This window comes from Armigeres subalbatus, unplaced genomic scaffold (assembly GCF_024139115.2).
Source record: "Armigeres subalbatus isolate Guangzhou_Male unplaced genomic scaffold, GZ_Asu_2 Contig41, whole genome shotgun sequence".
In the NCBI taxonomy this organism is placed as follows: domain Eukaryota; kingdom Metazoa; phylum Arthropoda; class Insecta; order Diptera; family Culicidae; genus Armigeres; species Armigeres subalbatus.
Window position 1 is genome coordinate 164,834 of NW_026943162.1, and position 22,820 is coordinate 187,653.

The window sequence follows — 22,820 nt, forward strand, 5'->3', positions numbered from 1 at the left end:
ATTTATGACAGCAAATTGGGAAAAAGTAATAATCTCTGGAACAAGAAGCACGTTTTGCATATACGGTGGGCGCCTCAAGGCAGCAACCTTGGCCTCTGCTTTTCTTTTATCTTTGAACGATGTTATTTTTCAGATTAAATACAATCAAGGTTATTTGCAGATGATAACGCGTTCACGCTAAAGGCACCTGGAGCTCATCTGTTTTAAGATATGTCATGACATCCGTCTCATATCAGCTTGAATAACTGCCTACATCTAAATCTCAACACAAAAAGGTTATGATTTTGGCGCAAAAGGTTCAAAACTTCACTAAACAGCTCAATTTATGGGAGCTACGGCTCCTGATTCCTCTCCGACGCCCTACGGTTGGAAAAGCCGCCGTCGCTAAGAAAAGCAAGGCCCGTCGGTACGTTACGTAAAAATATTCAAGCCCTCCCCAACCCCCTTTACTGATTTTCATTTCTACCACCCAAACCTTAATTTTGCTGAGTTTGAAGATGTCACGGAGTTTCAATTTCCCGATGTTTAGAACCATAAAAAATTACTTGAAAACGGAAAAAACCTGGTACCTGTCGGTAACAAAAGGGTGAAACATTAATTTTAATGAAGTCGATTAAAAAAATGGATTCTCTATTGAGACCAAGTACGCCACACTGAATAAATTTCTGTTCTTCGAACACCTGCATGCACAGACAATTTTAATTTCGGCATATGATCCATCTTCGACACATTACCAGTATTAAATTTTGTAGAGTTTGAAACATGGTTCTTATGTACTTTAAATCTACAGTGAAGAAAACCATTGAATACTAGGGTTAAACATGTTATCCTTTGGCCATAAATAAATATATAAATGTTTCTATTTCCTATATATATTTCTCAAAACTTCCTTTCCCACTATTAGTTTCAAGTAATCTGTGCTGTATGTAAAGCCCACTGAATTCCGCTCTGTTTATAATTGTAGTACTATATGACACAAACTATGGATTGACATTGACATTGCTTTTCTAGATAGCTGCGCGGTAAGACCTCGGCTACAAAAACAAGACCATGCTGAGGGTGGCTGGTTCGATTCTTCGGTGCTGGTCCAAACAATTTTTCGGAATTGTCTCTGACTTCCTGGGTAAGTATCATCGTTAGCCTCATGAAATACGAATGCAAAAATGATAACCTGGCTTAGAAATCCGCAGTTAAACTGTGGAATGCTAATGAACACTAAGCTGAAGGCGGTCTGTCCCAGTGTGGGGATGTAGCCAATAGAAGAAGAAGATGGATTGACATTCAACCTGCGCATCACATCGTCTCGAACCTGTGGAATCATACCGAAAATCATTTCTAACGTAGTTTTTGTCGATTTCATGTTATATAATCGACTCTCCACAGGTAAAGTAACATATTGGTTTCTAAATCATCAGACTTATTCGAATTCACAATATTTTCAAGTGTTAAATCAAGAAAATCAAATGTGAATTTTCAACAAAAAACACTCATGTTATAGCGATTGTACAACAAAGCCACAAATCGGTCATCTTGGAAGCAAGAGCACGAGCTGAGAGAACCATCGCATAGTGGTGGTAATAAAATGGTAGAATCATTTGCTTGTATGCTGAACAATTGACTTAAGTTTCAGCTCTGACGAACATTATTTCGCAAGATTTGACTTTTGGAATGGAATTTTGTTAATTTTAAATTTATCATGGAATTCATTGATATCACCTTATCAGCTTTGAGACTGCCTTTCTTCTTTTCAACTTTTCAGTTCAAGAATTGTATTTTTCAATATTCAATCAGAAGGATACCTTATTATCGAGTGTTACTCACGACTAGGACCAACTCAAGGTGGACGGGACGAGATCTACAGGCCCTACCACCAGGGCTTCCAAACTCTTTTTCAGGGTCGCTCTAAGCACTGATCAGCGTTCAAACACTAATCCGTCGGTTTAAATAGCTTTATTCCCTTACTATCAGTGTAAAGACACTGCCCTGTCACTGTCGCAAAGGGCGTTTACTCGGCGTGACGACGATTTTCGCAGGATGGATACGGACTCGTGTTGTCGTGTTAGCTACTAAATGAGCGAAGGCAGATTACTAAATAATCAATACAACAAACTTGAGTACAACGAGGACGTCCATCGCTAACAGACCTTAGTAAAAGTAGAAAAACCTTCGCTCAAAAGTCCACCATACAATAATGTGAAATTAGGCCCTGGAATGAGCTATTGACAAACTATTAAATGATCGAAGGCAGATTACTCAATGATCGATACATCCTTTTGTAGAGTAGCTACATATGAGGTATTTCAAAAATTTCGTTTCAGGTAGTTCGAACGAAATTCCGGAATTTCGTGGAATTTGAGCATAAGGAAATCTGATTTTTGATTTCGTTTGTTTCTAAATTACCAAAATTCCGAAAAAACTAGCTTCTAACAAAAATTTAACGAATTCCAAGAATTGAAACAAATTTAAATTAACCTACTTTGTATTACTAAAAATTTGCTGCGCTGCTGAAATATATTAATAAAGCTGTTTTCAAATCTTTATATTATTCAAATTTTTCTGTTAAGCCACTATATAATGTCGACAAATACGAATTTACTTTTCTTTTTATAAAACGTTTCAATGTTTTGTTAGAAATATCTAACAGAAAAGAAAAGTACTTTCAACTATCCTATCTAATTTTTTTTAAAATTGATCCGACTCATATGTGAATAGAGTGTAAATGTAATCAGATATAAATCAAATCTACTATAACCTTGTCAAAGAGGCAGTGTTGGGTGGATTCGTAGGTTCCCTAGTAACATTTCAGTTTTATACTGGTTTTTCATCCTCTTGAAGAGTAAATTATGGTCTTCAAGAGCGTATAAAACTTAGAATGTAACTTGGTTGTAAGATTTTGAGCGCCCTTTCTTATTAAAGGTCGATTTCTTCAACTAACAGGGACTATGTCCAAGGCTTGCATCCCTCCCCAGGCCATCTGAGTTGTGGGCTTGCCAGGAGTGTGGTGGGGTTTGACAGGTGTTAAATTCCTATAAAAGTTGCGTGTATCCGCAAGGAGGCCCCACCAGCGACGTGTGCGTCTAAAACACAGAAGCTCTAGTCCTGGTGTTTGTGGACGCTAAAAGCCCTGAACGACGGCCCTCCGACGAGACAGGAGGTTTGGTGCAGACACAATAGCCGCCTGGAAAATCAATAATTACGAACAATATAACGACTCGATATAATCGGCAAAGACCTAGGCGAAATAAAGGATCACGATTGGCCAAGGCGATGTGAAGCTGAAGATTAAAGGCCGTTTCTTCAACTAAAGCATCATCAACGTGCACTGCCCAACGAAGGAAGACCCGACGACGATAAAAGGCGTCTACGCACAGCTGGAGCAGACATACGATGGATGCCCACTGCGGACGTCAAAATCGTCTCGGTGACATGAACGACAGGTAGGAAGGAGGAATGTAAGACCGGTCATCGGACCGGATAGTCTGCACACTGTATCGAATTATAACGGCCAACGAGGCATAAACTTCACAGCCTCCCGCAAATGGTAGTCCGAAGCACCTTCTTCCCCGCAAAATATCTACGCGCACATGGAAATCACCTAACCAAGAAGCGGAAAACCAAATCGACCACGTTCTAATCGATGGTTAATTCTTCTCCGACATCACGAACGTCCGCACTTACGCAGTGCGAATATTGAATCCGACCATCACCTCGTTACAGTATGCCTGCGCTCAAAATCTCGACGGTGTACAACACGCGTCGAAGTCGGTCGCCGCGTTTTAACATTGGGCGGCTAAGACGGTGACTAGCCCAAGAATACGCACAGCAGCTGGAAGTGGCACTCCCAACGCGAAGAGCAGCTAGCGCAGCATCTTGAAGATGGCTGAGAGATATTTGATCTGCCATTGAAGCACCGCAACCGCTGCACTTGGCACGGTGGCTCCGGATCAGAGAAACGACTGGTATGACGGCGAATGTCAGCAGTTAGTTGAGGAAGAAGCAGCATAGAGATTGCTCAACACCGCACGAGGGCGAACGATGCACGATACAAACGGGCGCGAACAGACAAAACTCGATTTTCCAGAGGAAAAGCGCCAGCAGGAAGATCGAGATCGAAGAGACGGAGGAACTGTACCACGCTAATAACACACGAAAGTTCTATGAGAAGTTGAACCGTTCACGGCGCACGTGCCACTGCCCATATGTGTTAGAATTAAACGGAAACCTTCTTACAAACGAGCGTGAGGTGACCAAAGGTGGCGGCACACTAGAAGAGCACCTGAATGGCGATATGGCAGACGAAGATGGCGGTATGGTAATGAGCTCAGGAGCACGCGCGCGCAGGACATGCGACTTCCGGCCCGAATTCCAGGAAACCCAGAAGGAGATCGGCGGCTGAAAACAAAGCCCCTGAGTTGACCAACTACCAGGAGAGCTGTTTAAACACGGTGGTGAAGCACTGGCTAGAGCGCTGCACTGGTGATTACCAAGGTTTGGGAGGATGAGGTTCTGCCGCAGGAGTGGATGGAAGGTGTCGTGTGTCCCATCTACAAAAAGGGCGATTAGCTGGATTTTAGCAACCCGTACTCTCCCAAATTTATGCCGCTGCCGACTAACACCAATTGCAAGAGAGTTCGTGGGCAGTACCAGGCGGATTTGTGGTGAACGCTCTACCACAAACCAGGTGTTCGCCATACGTCAGGTATTGCAGAAATGCCGCGAACTAACGTGCCCCACATCATCTATTTATCGACTTCAAAGCCATATGATACAATCAATCGGGACCAGCGCGGCAGCTAATGCACGAAAACGGATTTCCGGATAAATCGATACGATTGATCAAGGCTACGATGGATCGGGTGATGTGCGTAGTTCGAGTTTCAGGGCATTCAGAGGGGTTACGCTAAGGTGATGGTCTTTCTTGCTATTCAACATCGCTTTGAGGAGAATACGAAGGGCAGGAATTGATATAGTGGTACATTCATTAGTCCGTCCAGTTATTTGGTTTCGCTGACGACATTGATATCATGACACGTAACTTTGAGAGGAAGGAGGGCTCACATCAGACTTAAAAGCAAAGCTAAACGGATTGGACTAGTCATCAACACGTCGAAGACAAAGTACATGATAGGAAGAGGCTCAAGAGAGGTCAATGCTTTTTAATGTAATCCACGAGTTTCTATCGGTGACGAAATCGAGGTGGTAGAAGAATTTTTGTACTTGCTTACTGGAGACGCATAGTGGCTGGAAATCGTACGTACTTTTGGACTCCGCAAGACGCTCCGATCGAAAGAGTTCGCCGCCGTAACAAACTGACTATCTACAAAACGCTCATAAGACCGGTAGTTCTCTACGGACACGAGATCTGGACGATGCTCGTGGAGGCCAACGCGCAGTGGAGTTTTTGAAAGGAAAGTGTTGCGTACCATCTATGGTGGGTGCAGATGGCGGACGGGTGGAGGAGGAATGAATCACGAGTTGCATCAGCTGTTGGGAGAACCATCCATCGTTCTACACCGCGAAAATCGGAAGACTGCGGTGGGCCGGGCACGTAGCCAGAATGTCGGACAGTAATCCGGTGAAAACGGTTCTCGACAACGATCCGACGGGAACAAGAAGGCGAGGTGCACAGCGGCAAGGAAGATCGATCAGGTGGAGGAAGATTTGCGGACCCTCCGCGTTCTGCGTGGTTGGTGAGCAGCCAGGACCGAGCTGAATGGAGAAGACTTTTATGCAGCACAGGCCACCCGGCCTTAGTCTGATAATATAAATAATGGTGCTGATTCGAAATTTTGCGCTATAGATTATTTTGTTCAATGCTAATGGTGTCCGCGAACACCACTTATCAGAATACGTTTATGGTTGAAAATTTGAGACAAACCCTGCATACCTACCGACAATGGAATTCTTGGTGCGCTTTACGTAGATGACGCCATTTCTATCTGGACATAAATAACGAATGAATGCTTTGTAGAGGTTGGAATCTTGAGCTTACTAAATATTTCATGCTAATGCAGGCAGATCATCTCGAATAAACACTTTGTTACCAGCCACTGGGCTCAGATTTAAATCCTAGGTAAAGTAGTCAAAGTGGTAATAACATATTTTGAACAGAATATTTCTCGACGGACAATTGATAACCATTTTTGAAAACTTACTGGTGCTAGAAGACAGATCTCCCCATCCAGGACAAGAGAATTGAAATTTGGTGAGAGAATTCCATTACATAATTATTTTTGAACGAATTTGAAACGAATATAGACAGAATTTGCGATATTCTTAAAGTTCTTCAAGAATTTCAAAGCATCTTGACCACTTACTACTTTGCTTTTTAACGTTTCCGTCTTGTGTAACGTGTCAAGGGAGATCTTGTTTTCAGAAACAAAATAACAAAATTCCATTGATTAATGATTTGAGTGTATTACTTCTCTATGAAGTTAAACGATTTTCAATGATATGGAAATGCTAATATCATCTTCCAAACTTAGACGTACATGTTCATGATAGGAATTAGAGGCCTCTTCATAAGGAGTTTGCAGAGGAAGGTTCGTAGATTTATACCATCACAAATAATGCCTCCGCTCGCTTTCAACTGACTTATTTAAAAAACATTTTCATGCCTGCCGTATCCTAACGAACTATCAATTCTATACTTTCGCTCTAATCTATCATGAACATGACGTCAAGTTTGAAGATGATATTAGCATTTCCATATCATTAGAAATTCCATTCCATTCCAGATTTAACAGAAGTTCCATGAAGACTACTAGTACAACAAAGTTGTGTTGAAAGGGTCAATAGATCCCCGGAAATATAAAGCGTCAGCACTGATTTTCGCAGAAAATGGTCATGTTGAGGATCGAAATCGCGATTTGTTAACTACATTGATGAAATAGTTGCCTCCAGCAAAAAAAAAATGGTCAGAACTTTCAATCAATGAATGTTATTAGTTTGGTGTTGAAATGACTGGAAGGCACGTTTCAGTTGGAAATAGATAAAAATCTTTCCATTTGTATAAAGAATTGTGAAAAATGTTGCATCGAATCATACTTGTTTGGTATCCTGGCTAATTAATAATCACTACTAAGTAAAACAAATTTAGGTATCTGTGCATTAGAGGATAGTGTAACAATATGCCTTAACAACGCCTTTGTCTATAGTTTTAGAATTGTTGGGATTGTCACAATTAGCTTATCCCTTATCAAAGTTGCTAAAACCTAAATATTGATAATATTCACATTGAAAACAAATGGCGATGCCTTTGTTGCCGAAAACTCATTGAGACAAAACGTTCGCATTTTCAGTGAACAACACACCATCGCGTCCGCTTTTTTCTTTTGGTATTGACCCTGCTTTGTCAAATTGCTAGTGCTTTACCCGAATGTGTGAAATTGAGCCATGCCTACAAGTCTATTTTCACCGAACATATACTTTTAGGTCTGGGTTTTATTTTTTCCTAAAATCCTTTTTATTTGTCATGTTGAGTCAGTATTGAATAACGAAAGGCGTTTGCCTTAGGGGTTAGGAGACGTCTCTGCATTACTACCCGTGCATGAATTTTCGAGGAATAAATTGATTCGAAATTATCCACCCTCCACTCTATTTTTTTTTTTTTTGTGATTGTACCTCACTTTTACTTTAGCAATCTATTACCAAACATGCAAAGGTAGATCGTCTTACTCTTGAGTTGCAAACAAAATTATGCAATTGTAAAATCCCCAAAAGTCCTTAACCTAGAACATGCTAAAATTTGCAGCAATGCCGGCGGCAAATCACGAAGAGGAGATAACGATTTTTATCACCCATCGTCGTCAACCAACAACGGAACGTTTTCAGAACTACACTTGACACGCCTACCAACACAAGTGCAGTTGAATGAAAATGAGTTTTTTTCTTCCGATTCGTGCTGATTATTGTTTGCTTGTTTTTTTTATTACTATTTTCTTGTTACATACACATCTACTATACTACCGTTGATGGTTCAGCGATCATCAGCCTTTGCTGTCGTTACGAGGTGTTGAGCTACGATACAATATTCGAGAATGTTGGCCTACAGACGAATGGAAAATCGATACAACGTGTAAATGGGGTGGTTTGAAGAAAACCTTCACGTTAGAGTAGCTAAATGGAAATTTCTTAGAATATATACATCAATTTGCCTTACACCTTGCATTTCTGGCTTTACTGGGCGCCAAGGTACACCAAACGTCGTATGTCAACTTCAAGGCCATGCGTTTGATAGAAGGCTCGGAAAACAATAATGTAAATAACATACTGATATGATTTTTTTCTAATTCATCTAGATAAACCTACGAATAAAAATATTTCAAAATAGCAAACGCAAAATTTGGAATATTTACTCGCTAATAAACTACGGAAATCAACACCGAAACTATTCGTGAAGATTCGTGTTCCATTGAGATAGATATTAGATAACTTAAACGGCTATGAAATATGTCTAGAACAATTTCACAGAACACTGTACGATGATTAAATGAACTTTTATACAGTTTTCGGTTGCACCGATCAATAAATCCAAAAGTATACAACCTTGCTCCTAATTAATCAGCCGAAAGCTAAGTAAAGGTTCATTTAATCATCGATAGTGTTCTGTAAATTGTTCTGTAACATACCAACTGCCTTTTTAATTCTGAGCTCTATCGAGCAGTCAGAATCAATTTCCAGATCGAAGTGAGGAGTGCATTTTCATATATTTTGGCTGAAATCCCCATACAAACTTTAAATCAAATGCGCTAGCCATTCTCTTCTTCTTTCATTGGCATTACATCCCCCATGGGACATTGCCGCCTCGCAGCTTAGTGTTCATTTAGCACTTCCACAGTTATTAACTACGAAGTTTCTAAGCCATGTTACATTTCTGCATTCGTATATCATGAGGCTAACACGATGATACTTTTATGCCCAGGGAAGTCGAGACAATTTCAATCTGAAAATTGTCTAGACTGGACCGAATCGAACCCTGCCACCCTCAGCATGGTCTTGCTTGTAGTCGCACATCTTACGCACGGCTAAGGAGGCCCCTTATGCAGCAAGCGATTAAGCCGAAATTTAGATTGATTTCTCACTCAAAGAGACACAATCCTGGGGTGCCCGTGAATTCGACAAAAATTTGTCCCTATACTAAGCTGGGCCAGTCTAATGTATAGTAAATTAAAAAAATCAAAAATGAAAAAAACAGGTAATTTGTTCAAATTGTATGAATTTAGAAATATGATAAAGCATGATTTGAACAAATCAAACTTATCATAAATCCAACATATTGTATAAATATGCGGTCGCGCTGCAACAAGGGACCCACCAGAACGTAGAACGCTATGAACGGAAACGACTGCAGAAGACTCGGTTCATTCAGGAGAAGAAACGACGCGACGCCTGGAAGATGTGGAGTGCGAAGAGATGGAGTAGCTGTGCCGTTCTCAAGAAACACGCAAGTTCAATCAGAAGCTCAACGCATCCCGAAAAGGCTTTGTGGCGCGAGCTGAGATATGCAGGGATAAGGATAGGAGCATCTTGACGGACAAACGTTTGTTGATTGAGAGGTGGAAGCAACACTTTGAGGAACACATAAATTGTGCTTGGAGCACAGGCAGTGAGAATCAAGGCAGCGGAGGAGATAACTACATCAGTTCAACGGACGATGAAAACCAACCGACCACCAGTTCTTGATTTGCCCAACTAACTGAAATCAACAGATGTCGTTAGTGTTTGAACGACAATTAACTTGATGAGTAAATGTTGAATGTGTTATGTCTTTTTGTCTGTGGTATCACGCTATTATCGATCCCGCCACACAGCAGTCATAAGACGCAACCTTTGGATCGTTATTTTTTCAAAGTATTGAAGGACTACTTTACGGTAGCGTGCATCAACTGGTTGACAAACAACGATGGTAGGGTCATAAGTCATAAGGTCAGCAGTATCAAGTTGCCGAACTGTTTGGAATTGATTCCGGAAAATGTGCAAAGGCCGAGAACGCTATCTAAGGATTCAGGACATGCGGAATCGAACCGCTCAATTCGGATGTGCTTACTGACGATAATTTAATGCCGTCCAATACCACAGATATCAATATCGATTTGAATCAGCAATGCACTATTGTCGAAGATACAGCAAAAGCGAATTTCGCTACACTCGTGCAATCATTTACACCACGTGTTTACGGTGCTCCAACAGGGTACAAAGCATCCGTTTCGACTCCCAACAAACTAAGTGATGGAGGTGATAATGAAAAAAAACGCAGGTTATAAATAAGTCAGCTAAAATGTCTTCAGCTGAAATACGTCCGCTACCCAAAACCGACACTGCGGGTAGAACCGACACCACTTCAAATCTCTGATTTCAATGAGAGAATTTTGATACATCCATATAAACTTTCGATTACTTATATTTCTAAAAACTTTGTTACAAGTGAAGACGCGTAATAGTCAAAATAAACAGCATTGATCACCATTGAGGAGTTGAGTTATCTAAAATTTTAGTATCGGTTTATGAGCTTTTTCGAAAATAATTTGAAGATATTCAGTATTTAATCCGTTTCTGATCCATATAATTGAACATCATTTTATGTATGCTGTGGGGGCAACATTTACTTTCCCATTTACTTATAACATTATTATGTTATCAATAAGGGTAAATTCGGCACCTGCCTTTAAATCAAGGAACACCTTTGTTTTATTAGACTCGTCCTTCGCATAATGTAATTCAAGTATTGGAAAAACGAGGTTATAGGCGCCGGAGAACATAGCTAAATCAAATATTGATTACATAACCATATCATCATTGGGCGTGACAATAGGTCTAGGTGGTCATATTCAGACATCAAGGATAATCTGCAGGTCGGATAACAAAAGCGTTCAAAAAGAACCATATTTTCAATGTTTTACCTCCTAGATATATTCAATCCGTTCTCTACTGTAGTTCTTTCGTGGTCCATTTTTATCCCTGAGAAACTAATAATTTTCATTTCTTAACATTACTGGATCATACGCATTTTATTTTAAATATTGCTGTTTAAATTGAAACTTAAGAAAATACGATATATGCGGAGATGGTTATAAATATGTATTTACAATTTTGTTCAACCATCGTTCAAGAGTGACCCCTAAACATGAATTTCAAGGATGAATATCAAAAAAATTGTCGTTAAACTTTTTTAATTATGTTGCAACATCATTTGAAGTTGTTTTAATGTTCGATTCCATCCTGACTTGATATGTCGGTTTTCACGCTCATAGCAGACAAACATACATAACACATTTAACATGGACTTATCGAATTTATCGTCGTACACCATTAACGACATCTGTTAATTTCATTAAGTTGGTCAAATCTCGTACCAGCTGGCGGTAGTGAGCAAACGACATATTCGAGCAAATCCGAGACGCTCCACACGAGTGATCGATTTGCCAACCAACGAATTGTTTTGTCGAATTTTTTTTTTGTCGAGAATTTTTCGGAGTTTCCACTAAACAGAATTTTTTTGATTTTTCTTTTCGGAATTTCTTTGGATTTCTTTCGGTGGAAAGTCATTTGACCGAAAACCAATCGAAAGCCGAAAGCAATCTTGCCAAATTCCATTTGTTCGATACGGTTATTTTGTGGAAAACGGTTTGACGGTACGATCAAATTGGTCATTTGGCTGAAAAAATCATATGCTCTAACATGTCGTTTGGTCGAATAGGCCTTGTCGGCCATATATAGGCCATTTGGCCGAAAATGTAGTTTAGCAGGAAGGGCAATTTAGCCGAAAATGTGATTCGGCAGATCGGATTATATGGCAAAAAACGTCGACCCGTTCGGCCAAAAGACATTTTTGAACAAATGAGTTGTCGGAGTAAACGTCTTTTTCGGCCAAATTATCAGTTCGGCCGTATGATTTTCACCCGTACGTCAATTTTTGGCCAAACCGTTTCCGACCTTATGTCATCTCGTCCGGCCAAGCAGCATTTTCGGTCAAACGATTTTTTTTTGGCAGCTCGGGCAAACAACACTTTCGGCCATATGTTCATTTTGGCCAAATAACCCTTTTATGCCAAACGACCATCTAGGCCTTTTTAGCTAAAACCTATTCGATTAGACGACTTTTCAACCAAATGACCTGTTCGGCCGAACGACATTATCGGCCTTATGTCTATTCCGGCCAAATGCCAGGCGAGTTTCAGATTAATGACATATTCGATCAACAACAAACGGTCCTTCCCCGTCAAAAATTTGATTTCAACGTGAAATTCTGTGTATTTCAACAGAAAATAATGCTAAGTGTTGAGTATTCAGTCTTTGCGACCTCTGGTCAAAGACGGTGATCCTGTCTTCTTTTTTTTCAAAATTCTACAAAAATATATTCCAAATTTTTAAGAAAATTTACTCAGAATGTCATCGCTAGTATTTTCGAGATATCGAAGGAAATTCTTCGGAATTTCCAATGAAAGTTCTTAGTTTTACGAAAAAAAATTTCGATTTTTCAACGAAAAATTGTATTTTTTTGATGGATCCTGTACACCTCCGGTGCTGCAAAGGGCCGACTTGAAAGATCCCCATCCTGAGCGTTGCCCGGCTATCGCTTTAATCTGTCGCCAGGATAGATTTCGGTCGACTTCTTTTATTTCTTTATTGAGGCTTCGCCGCCATGAGCCTCTGGGTCTGCCTCTGCTGCGATGTCCCGCTGGGTTTCAGTCTAATGCTTGTGTACAGATTTCGTTTCCGCCCCTACGTAGAGTGTGGCCGACCCAGCCCCACTTCCGATCCCGAATTTCTGTTGCTATCGGCCTCTGGTGACAACGACGATGGAGCTCGTTGTTTGAAATTCAGTTGTGCAACACCAGGCCCGAATTATATACCGCAGGCATCTGTTAATGAACACCTACAGCCGTTGAGTGTTCTCCACTGATACACACCATGTTTCGCTAGCGTATAACAGCACAGATTTCACGTTAGAGTTGAAAATTCGTATTTTGGTGCGTTCACTGCCTGTTTTTCCAGATATTTCTTAAACTCGCAAAGGCAGCCCTTGCTTTCTTGATCCGTGCGCCTATGTCGATCTTGGTACCGCTGTCTGACGCCATTTGGCTACCAAGATATTGGAAGCTTTCAATATTCTCCACTGGTTGCCCGGCTACTGTGAAACTTGAAGGAGTCACCGTGTTTACATCCAATGATTTGGATTTGTTGACGTTGATGACTAAACCTGCCGAAGACGACCTGATGACTAAACCTGCGCTCGGCAAGGTCGTTGAGCTTACTTTGCATATCAGAGCGCCGTTGCGCGAGGAGTGCAACGTCATCAGCCAATTCGAAGTCGTTTAGGTGCTCCATGGTTATAGGCTGCCATAACAGCCCGCGGTTTGGTTCACGGTCAATCGCATCTACCAGAATTCCGTCGATTACGATGAGGAACAATAACGGTGATAGAATACATCCTTGCCTCACACCAGCTACGACCCGGATAGGGTCGGACAGGACCCCATTGTGCAGCACTCTACACGAAAAGGCCTCGTGCAGTCCTTTGAGCATCTCGGCTGATATGCGATCGACCCTGGGGCTTTATTCGATTTCATGCTTTGGATGGCTGTTTGAATCTCTAGCAGTGATGGAGCTTCGGTATTGACGCGTGTTATACGTCGGATCCTAGGCAGATCATGCCGAGGTGGTGATGGCCTGGCTGGCACTTGAAAAAGTTGTTCGAATTGCTCGAACCAGTGTTTCAGCTGGTCAGTTGGGTCGGTCAATAACTGATCATTCGCGTCTTTCACAGACTTCGTTGCATTCATCTTCGCCCCGCTTAAGCGTCGTGAGTTATCGTAGAGGAGGCGAGTGTCCCCAGTTGCGGCGGCTCTCTCTCCTTCGCCGGCCAGAGAGTCTGCCCACGCTCGCTTGTCCCGTCGACATGAGCGTTTTACTTCCCTCTCAAGAGCCGTGTATCGTTGACGAGGTAAGACTTTGACTCCTCTGGTTTTTGATCGCTCTATCGCGGCTTTTTCTTCTCTTCGCTCCTCTATCTTCCTCCAGGTCTCATCGGTGATCCATTATTTTCTCTGGGTGCGCAGTTCGCCCAAATTGTTCTCGCTGTTGGCGATAAAGGCATTCTTGATGGCGGTCCATTGGTCTTCCACGCTGCCACCTTCCGGAATATCTGCCGCACGCGTCTCCAGTTCTTCAACGAAGGACCGTTTCACCGTGGCATCTTCCAGTCGGCGTGTGTTGAATCGTCTTCCAACTCTTTCCTCCTGCCGACGAATTCGCGCAATCTTCTTCTTCTTATGGGCATTACATCCCCACACTGGGACAGAGCCGCCTCGCAGCTTAGTGTTCATTAAGCACCCAGTCAACACAAAATCACATATGCTAGCGAATAAGTGTACATGGTGGAGGCAATATAGGCGCATTCCTCCATTTGACTGCGTGCAAAATGTGCGTATATGGCCTCCACTTTGTACACTTATTCCCTATGATATACGATCTTGTGTTTGCTGGGCACTTCCACAGTTATTAACTGCGAGGTTCCTAAGCCAAGTTACTATTTTTGCATTCGTATATCATGAGGCTAACACGATGATACTTTGATGCCCAGGGAAGTCGAGACAACTTCCAATCCGAAAATTGTCTGGGCCAGCACCGGGAATCGAACCCAGCCACCCTCAGCATGGTCTTGCTTTGTAGCCGCGCGTCTTACCGCACGGCTGAGGAGCTCAACCCCCACCCCCCGCAATGCGCAGGCGTATTTCGCCGATGAGGAGGTAATGATCAGACGCGATATCGGCACTACGTTTATTCCGTACATCAAGAAGTCTCCGTTTCCATTTTCGGCTGATGCAGATGTGGTCGATTTGATTTGAAAGCCGTCACGGGAGACCCACGTGACCTCGTGAACCGGTCGATGCGGGAAGAGCGATCCTCCGATCACCATGTCGTTATTACCACAAAATTCTGCGAACAGCTCTCCGTTTTCGCTCATTTCTCCGAGACCATGGCGTCCCATAATGCGCTCATGGTTCGAGTTGTCGGATCCGATCTTCGCATTGAAGTCGCCCAAACAGATCTTGATATCACCCTTCGGAATTCTATCTACGACGGCATTGAGTTGACTGTAGAAGTTCTCTTTGTCTTGCAGATCGGCAGCATCGGTTGGCGCATAACATTGGATTATAGTAAGGTTTCGGATCCGTGTTCTAAATCTGGCAACGATTATCCTTTCACTTATAGGTTCCCACTTCATAAGCGCAGAAAGTGCCTGAGCGCTTAGTAGGAAGCCAACTCCGCGATGCCGGGGAGCGTGTTCACCTCGAAAGCCAGAGTACCGTCGTGCGGGGCTTCTTTTGACTCCGGGGGCTACTTTTGATTTTTGATTTTCTAAAAATACTAAAAGAAAAAAAATCCAAATTTGAAACAAAATCCAACTACTTAATCAACAAGACACCCGACTGGTGATAATGGCAATTTGAGAGTAATTAACGCCGTAATTCATGTTTCAAAATGTCCAAAGTAGCCCCTGATTTTTCAAAAGAAGCCCCGCACGACGGTATAGCAGAACTTGTCCCGACGGCGTTCTATGTTCTCCAAAATTTGGCCAACGGACTTCACTCAGTCCCAGGATCTCAAGCTTCATGCGGCATGCCCCATTGGCAAGTTGTGCCAATTTACCCTGCTGGGCTAGGGTTAAAACGTTCCATGTTCCTATTCGTGTCCGTTGTTTCGCGCCAAGAGTCGTCGCCGTAAAATCAGTCCGTATTCTTTCATTATCGGATTCTCGAACAAATTTATGTTTCGGGAACAATAGGTTGTTGGCCCAAGGTTCCCTATCCACCGGGATGGGGCTGCCATCTTAGGTATAGCTTCCGGGGAATAGCATTTCACATTCAGCCGCTGGATGCCAGAACAGATGCCAGAAAATTGTATGGAATTCTAAAAAATGTGTTTGGATTGTCACACTTCAGGAAACCCCCTACCCTCTCTAAGCGTTACGTAATTTACGGATGTTCTCTAAACACAAGGATTTTTCAGCGCCATTTGGTGTTACCTGGGTGCTGCGGTTAGAGCCGCTTTTCTGCTCTCAAGCGAGTAGAGGGATATTTTGAAATCAATCCCATAAGCAAAATTATTTTGCAGTTTCTTGGCTGTCAAACATTTCCCGCTCTTCGAATTTCTATTTCCATGCTGCATGAAGGCGCACAAATGCGCAAGACTCTACATGACTTTACGATGGTTTACATACATTCCTGCTCCAATCAGCTGTTGAATTTCGGAAAATTTCGTAACGAGTGCTATTTAATTGCATTCCTACTAATATTCAACTCGAAATATAATGTGAAAATATTTGTTACAAAGAACACAAAACTCAATCTAAATTTATTTTTATTTTTTCCACAAATACAGTAGCCGTTCGATAACTGCAAAATGTTTACTTTTCAGTTAACGAATGCCGTTCGATAACTGCAACGCATTCTAGACGTCAAACGGTTGTCAATCGACGTCAGATGCAATAAAAGTGCATCTATATGTGCAGCGCAATGCAGCTGTCATTGAGTTTGACACCAGTTTGAAGTTTAGCGGTCCGATAACTGCAAAACTGTTGCAACTATCGAGTTGCAGTTAAAAAGCATTGCAGTTAAATGACTTGCAGTTGTCGAACGTCTACTGTAATAACAATACTTCTCAATATAGGATCTGAAACGAACTTAACCACAATCTTCAATGTTTGGCTCCGGCACAATAGAAAAGTTTGGCTTCAGTTTGACAACCAAATCGATTCTATTCGCACCATCCAGGGTGTTACTATGAATATAGAACTGGTGTTTTAATCCATACATGGGCCACCGTTGGTGAAATATATATTTTTTCATATAAAAAATTACTTAACGCTGGAAGGAGAGGGAGGGAGTCAGGCGTTATGATTCATACAAACCAATTAAACCTTCCATATGAAAAGCGTTACGAGGGGAGGATGGAGGTCCAAAATCTTCAAATTTAGCCTAACTTTATTTGTGAATGAATCCATTCCGGATATTCCGAAGGACCATTTAGTGGCATGAATCACAATGTCAGTGTTGTACTCAGAATGTACATACGAATGCTTAAAATAAATATCGGTGCTTTGAATTGACATTCAAAAAATGGCCAATTATAAATGTTCTTGATTTCCTTTCCTTAGGGTTCTTTCACAAAATCCATAACGCTCCCTCTCGTAACTTATGGAAGGTTTATTTTTTGTGTACGCATCGTAACGCTTGGTCTGACTTCGTTAGTTCCCCTAAAGCGTTACGTAATTTGTGAACAGTCCCTTAGGAAAGCGAGAAAGTCACTATCATTACAGTAGCCGTTCGATAACTGCAGAATGTTTACTTTTTAGTTAACGAATGCCGTTCAATAACTGCAATGCATTCTAGACGTCAAACGGTTGTCAATCGACGTCAGATGCAATAAAAGTGCATCTAAATGTGCAGCGCAATGCAGCTGTCATTGAGTCTGACATCAGTTTGAAGTTTAGCGGTCCGATAACTGCAAAACTGTTGCAACTATCGAATTCCAGTTAAAAAGCATTGCAGTTAAATGACTTGCAGTTATCGAACGTCTACTGTACTAGGTGTCTTGCACATATTGGATAATGGATACGTTACGGATACACAAAGATAATATTTCTATTTTTGTTAGATGGGTAAAAATATTACTCCGGATAATCGAGCCATTATTGATTTGGGTAGCCTGTATTGATTTGAATAACTAAAATGTTTTCTTTGTTGGGATGGAATGAAATATTACGTTAAGCAATACACGCATTCTTTATTGAAAAAACATGAGGGTGAAAAGCTCTTTTTACCAATCGTAGTTTATTTGTTTCGGGGTTACCCACAACATACCATTAGGTAAAAAAAATCACAAGGTGATCTAAATTGATAAACTTTTAACCAATTGACATAAAAATAGACGCTTCTTAACAATAGTGGACGCGCCACGAAAATGGATACCATTGCTATTTAAATTCAGCTATTCTTTTAATGCGCAGTCTTACCCCGCGCAATGTGCATACTTGCCCATGATACGGGGCAAGTGTGCGCCTTCTATTTTTTCCATTAAAATTTATTTTTCTTAAATTCAAAAGGAATATACCAGAATGAAATATACAAAGAAGTTACAAAGACAATGGAATAGGATACATACATACTGATTAATAAGTCGACCATTCAAAGCATTCCTATCGAGAGGTATTTTGAAGCAAAAGATAGGTGCACAAACTTGCCCCGCTTTTTTCTTTATGGATTTCAATAAAAAGATAATAATAAATTGCACCATCAGCCTTATTCAATAATTCGGGAGGCATACAACAATGTTGAGAACCACCCTACTGCAGTTGCACTTTACTGCTCCTCCTCGTATGTGCAAATGTATTGCATACAGTTATGTAGCTCCTATCAGCACGCTGCTCGCGAGTCAGCAGTCTGCTTGTGTGGGTCAACCGTGATGTGCCGCACTACTATGTCTGCTGGCTGGCGCTGCTGCTATTGTTGTTGGTTACTACTATCCCGGAGTCATCGTAAAAATAATGGCAATGGTAAATATGTGGTACCGCATATAAACACGCACACAGCCACTCGCGCCATGAATGCTGCTGCGCGACTTGTGAGCGTGATCACCTCGTCTAGCTGTTCTTGCTGGGCCGGTGGATGGCGTTGTTGCTGTTATTGATTTTGTTGGTGGAAGCACGACGCGAACGCAACAGCAGCACCATTGAATGAGGAGGGTTCCACGGCAGCCAGAGCGAACCGTTCGTTTCAAAAGTGACGCGCTCGTTGGTTGCTGCACATCGTGTCCCGTTCGTTGTTTGTGTAATTCAGCTGTACGTGGAAAGACCTGCTTGAATTCTTGAGTTTTCTTTTTTCGGAATCGTTTTAGTTCGTTTTGGGCCGGATTCTGGATGGATTAATTTGGTTTCAAATTACGCGCAATTTCCAGTTTGAATTCCGTGAGTGATGTCGAATGAAGGGTAGTTGTTTCCTTCGTTAGAGAAAAGTCGATCGATCGATACAACAGAAGAGGCGACTCTCTACATTCTATACGTTAAGCAAGAGTTGAAAAATCTGAAAAATTCAACAGCCACTGGAAAACTACAGTTAATTTTGTTTTAGAATGATACGGAAATAGTCGAGGATATTCGGTGCATGTGCAAGTGGCTATATCGGGTTCAGGTGAAAACAAAAGTGCGCTCCTCCGAACTAGCATCGACTAACAGCTGCGAAGTGGAAGGTGTGTGAAAGTGGAAGGAAGAAGGCGATCCTCGACTACGACGTGATTGCATCATTAATATACGTTGAATCACACTTGCTATCGTAAATCATGAAAAGTATATAAAAGCGTTATCATAACGGAAGATTTTTGGTGACAAGAAGTGGCAATAAAAGTAAACATTTCCACTTTGGAAAAAGTTGATTATTCCTAATATGAATTTTTGGATTGTTTACGATAAAAGTTATTGATATCGATGATTGCCGAATGCCTCGCTATGGATAACTTGAATGGGGCCGCAATTAGTTTAGTGTGGGAATAAGTGAAACTGGCTTAGTGTGTTGGGTGGTAGTTAAATTGTTGGTTGAAATAGTTCAACTATTTGTTTTTGGTGATAAAAATAAACTGACAAAATGTCGGTTCAAGCAAAGCGTCAACATTGTTATTTGTGCGATTTGCCGCGGATGCCGTGGGCAATGATTCACGATTTTACGGAAGCTGTATGTCGAGGATGTGTTAACTATGAAGGAGCGGATCGTATCGAGCTGGTTCTGGATACCGCCCGGCAGATGAAACGGATCCATGCCAGTGGTGGCGGTGGCGGCAGCGGAAGTGCATCAGCTGGAGGTGGCAGCGGTGGCGGTAAACGAGGCGGTGGCCACGAAAACGGTGAAATGCCACCGCACAGATCTGTTCCACAGGCACACCATCACTACTCGGTACGAGCCGGGCCGAATGGGCCGGCGCTTGTCGATTTCACACCGAAGCACGAGCCGCACGACATGCCGGGTGGTGTCCGTCCCGGGGCTCGCCTCCAACAGCATATTCCGCCACATCACATGCCACCGCACGCCAACAGGCAGCAGGTTCCACCGGCGCTATCCGTCAATCTGAAACGACCCCCGCCGGAGGACGACGAGCACGGTCCGATGGATGGGCCGACGGGCAGTGCCAAACGAGGCGCCGAGGACCCGTCGGTTGCCATTCAGCAGCGACCGCCGCTGACACGGGGCGAATCCCTGCCGGCGGTACCGTTCGTTCCGGACCGGCAGCCCAGCTACAAGGACAAACACCCGGTGCGGACTGCTTCCTTCGATACGGCCAACTTCAAACCGACCGGTAAGTTTGAGTAGTTAGAATAGTTTGAACCTGTTAGTGCATTATTTTCGTTTTCTCTCTGTCGCTGGTGTTTTGGTTTGTTGTCCATGGTCTTTAAATTGTGCTTAGAACCTGTGATTCTTGTAGAGACCTACTTGCTAATAGGTATTGCAATCTTTGGTTATGGTGGGGTTATTTGTGGTGTCTCCAGCTGTAAATTACTCTTTCATTGTTTAATGAAGAAATGTTTAAATAATTTAATGATTCTCTACAAAAAATGTACTCTTTTCTCTGTAATAGCATATCAGTGAAAAATAAAAAAGGATAATTATCCAGTAATTTGAGAAGCGGGCTAAAAATATCCAGCCAGTTAAGAGTTCTGCACAATGGATACGTTTGCTTACGTTTTGACAGTTTCTAATGAAAAAAAAAAACTGCCAAACCACGCGCAAATCTACCAATTGTACGTGACCCTTGAGTCCTAAACAAATTGAACAATACACATGCGTCTCATTTATTGTAATATTCCTTTGTATGCCTGTTACATTCAGCATTTCTTTACTTTTGTTATTGTGAGACAATTTCGAGCAACTTTGCAAAGATGGTATTGTAATTGCTATTAATATGGATAATACGTGGGTATGTTAGTTAAATTAATAACTTTACAGTATTAGATATTTTTTTATTTGAACAATTTTACATTTGCAATCATAAGAAGCTAAAACAAATACTTAACAAGTAATAGTATGTGATGGAACCATCACCATCAGTAATGGCAAAAATAGAATAAAATCAAAATGAATATTTACTGAGAATAATTCAAGAACAAACTGGCTTGATATTTTTTTTAGATTTTTGAAAACCATTATTTAGAACAAATTTAGATAGATAGATTTTAATAGAACCTTTTTCTTTTAATAGAACCATTACTGGTTACAGGGGCCCTCCTTAGCCGTGCGGTAAAACGCGCGGCTACAAAGCAAAACCATGCTGAGGGTGGCTGGGTTCGATTCCCGATGCCGGTCTAGTCAATTTTCGGATTGGAAATTGTCTCGACTTCCCTGGGCATAAAATTACCATCGTGCTAGCCTCATGCAAAATGCAAAAATGGTAACCTGGCTTAGAAACCTCGCAGTTAATAACTGTGGAAGTGCTCAATGAACACTAAGCTGCGAGGCGGCTCTGTCCCAGTGTGGGGATCTTCTTCTTCTTCTTCAATGGCTCTACATTCCAACTGGAATTTGGCCTAGCTTTTCAACTTAGTATTCTATTAGCATTTCCTCAGTTATTAATTGAAAGCTTTTCTATGCCCGCCATTGCATGAGTGAGTATGTATCTTGTGTGGCAAGTACAATGGATACACTATGCCCAGGGTGTCGAGAATGTTTCCAACCCGAAAACATTCTAGACCGGACCGAGAATCGAACTCGCCATCTCCGGATTGGCAATCCTACGCCTTTGCTCGCAAGGCTACTGGAGACCCGATCCCAGTGTGGGGATGTAATGCCATTAAGAAGAAGAAGAAGATTACTGGTTACAATTCCAAAACGCTAGAAACTCATATGAGCCTAATACGCGATCAAAGGCATTATATGTCTTGTTTATAGTGCCTGTAAAAACACTAGCACCAAGTGCCAAAATTGGAACAGAGCAGAGCAAGAGATCTATCAAACGTGGTATATATACGGCGATACTCTTCTCTAAGGACTCTTCGTTGCAGTCCTGTTTTAGCGATATTTTAAAAATGTGTTTTAGCAGATATTTTCGAAATTCCTAATTCCAAATAAACAGTAATTGATTTTGATTCTTTTTGGAGCTTTGCCTGCTTTTTAACTAATTGTTTGTGAAGTTGGTATCCGCAATAGTCTAGACTGGACTATCCAGCTGGATACCCAAATAAGTAAAAAACTGACTTCTCTCCCAGCTGGGAATGGTGCGATCAAATGCCAAACATTATGAAGTTCCAATCATTTGGTTTCGATGTTAATCGAATGTTAAGCTAATACTTGCAAAAAGCCTAGAAGAGAAATAAACTTCCGAGCACGAAATCTTGTCGTACAATTCAGTTTATTATAGCTAGGCTTGGCTTGGGACTCTTTTTCGTAACTCTATATGACTTTGACTTCAATCCTGAACATACCTGAATATATTTTCCGATTGACTGTTAAGAAGTGAATTTTGGGTCCCTCTCTAGCATCCTCTTCACCTTGCTGTCCAGAAACCTAGAACAGCCAAGATATTTGTCATTTCTTGGGTTTGCTTCAATAGTTAAACGTCCTGAAAATGTATTCATTCCACAGTACACTGTGCAAAAAATTGAACGCCTATCCTGATGAGTTAAGTCTTGACAACTTCATATTGCTCATCCTTAGTCAATTTTCAATTGAATAACAAGTGGTATGTGATAGAAAAAGGAATAGTATAACACTAATCAACTGAAATGGTTGAACGGACATCATTTGGACACCCTGTGGCCCCGGAATAGGTTCTAG

The 22,820-nt window shown here is 41.7% G+C and overlaps 1 protein-coding gene across 10 annotated transcripts in view; it reads left to right on the forward strand.

Annotated features, from left to right (window-relative positions):
* Nucleotides 1-18,705: 18,705 nt before the first annotated feature.
* The window catches only part of LOC134204118 (interferon regulatory factor 2-binding protein 1-like), a 145,020-nt gene continuing 140,905 nt past the window's right edge, over nt 18,706-22,820 (forward strand). Inside the window, exons 1-3 of one of the 10 annotated variants that reach the window (XM_062678944.1) lie at nt 18,818-18,833; nt 18,901-18,970; nt 19,134-20,349. In XM_062678944.1, coding sequence (XP_062534928.1) covers nt 19,644-20,349 — 706 coding nt within the window. In that variant the 5' untranslated portion in view covers nt 18,818-18,833; nt 18,901-18,970; nt 19,134-19,643. Of the gene's footprint in view, nt 20,350-22,820 lie in introns of all 10 variants that reach the window. The other 9 variants (XM_062678943.1, XM_062678942.1, XM_062678949.1 and 6 more) reach the window with 9 other exon arrangements.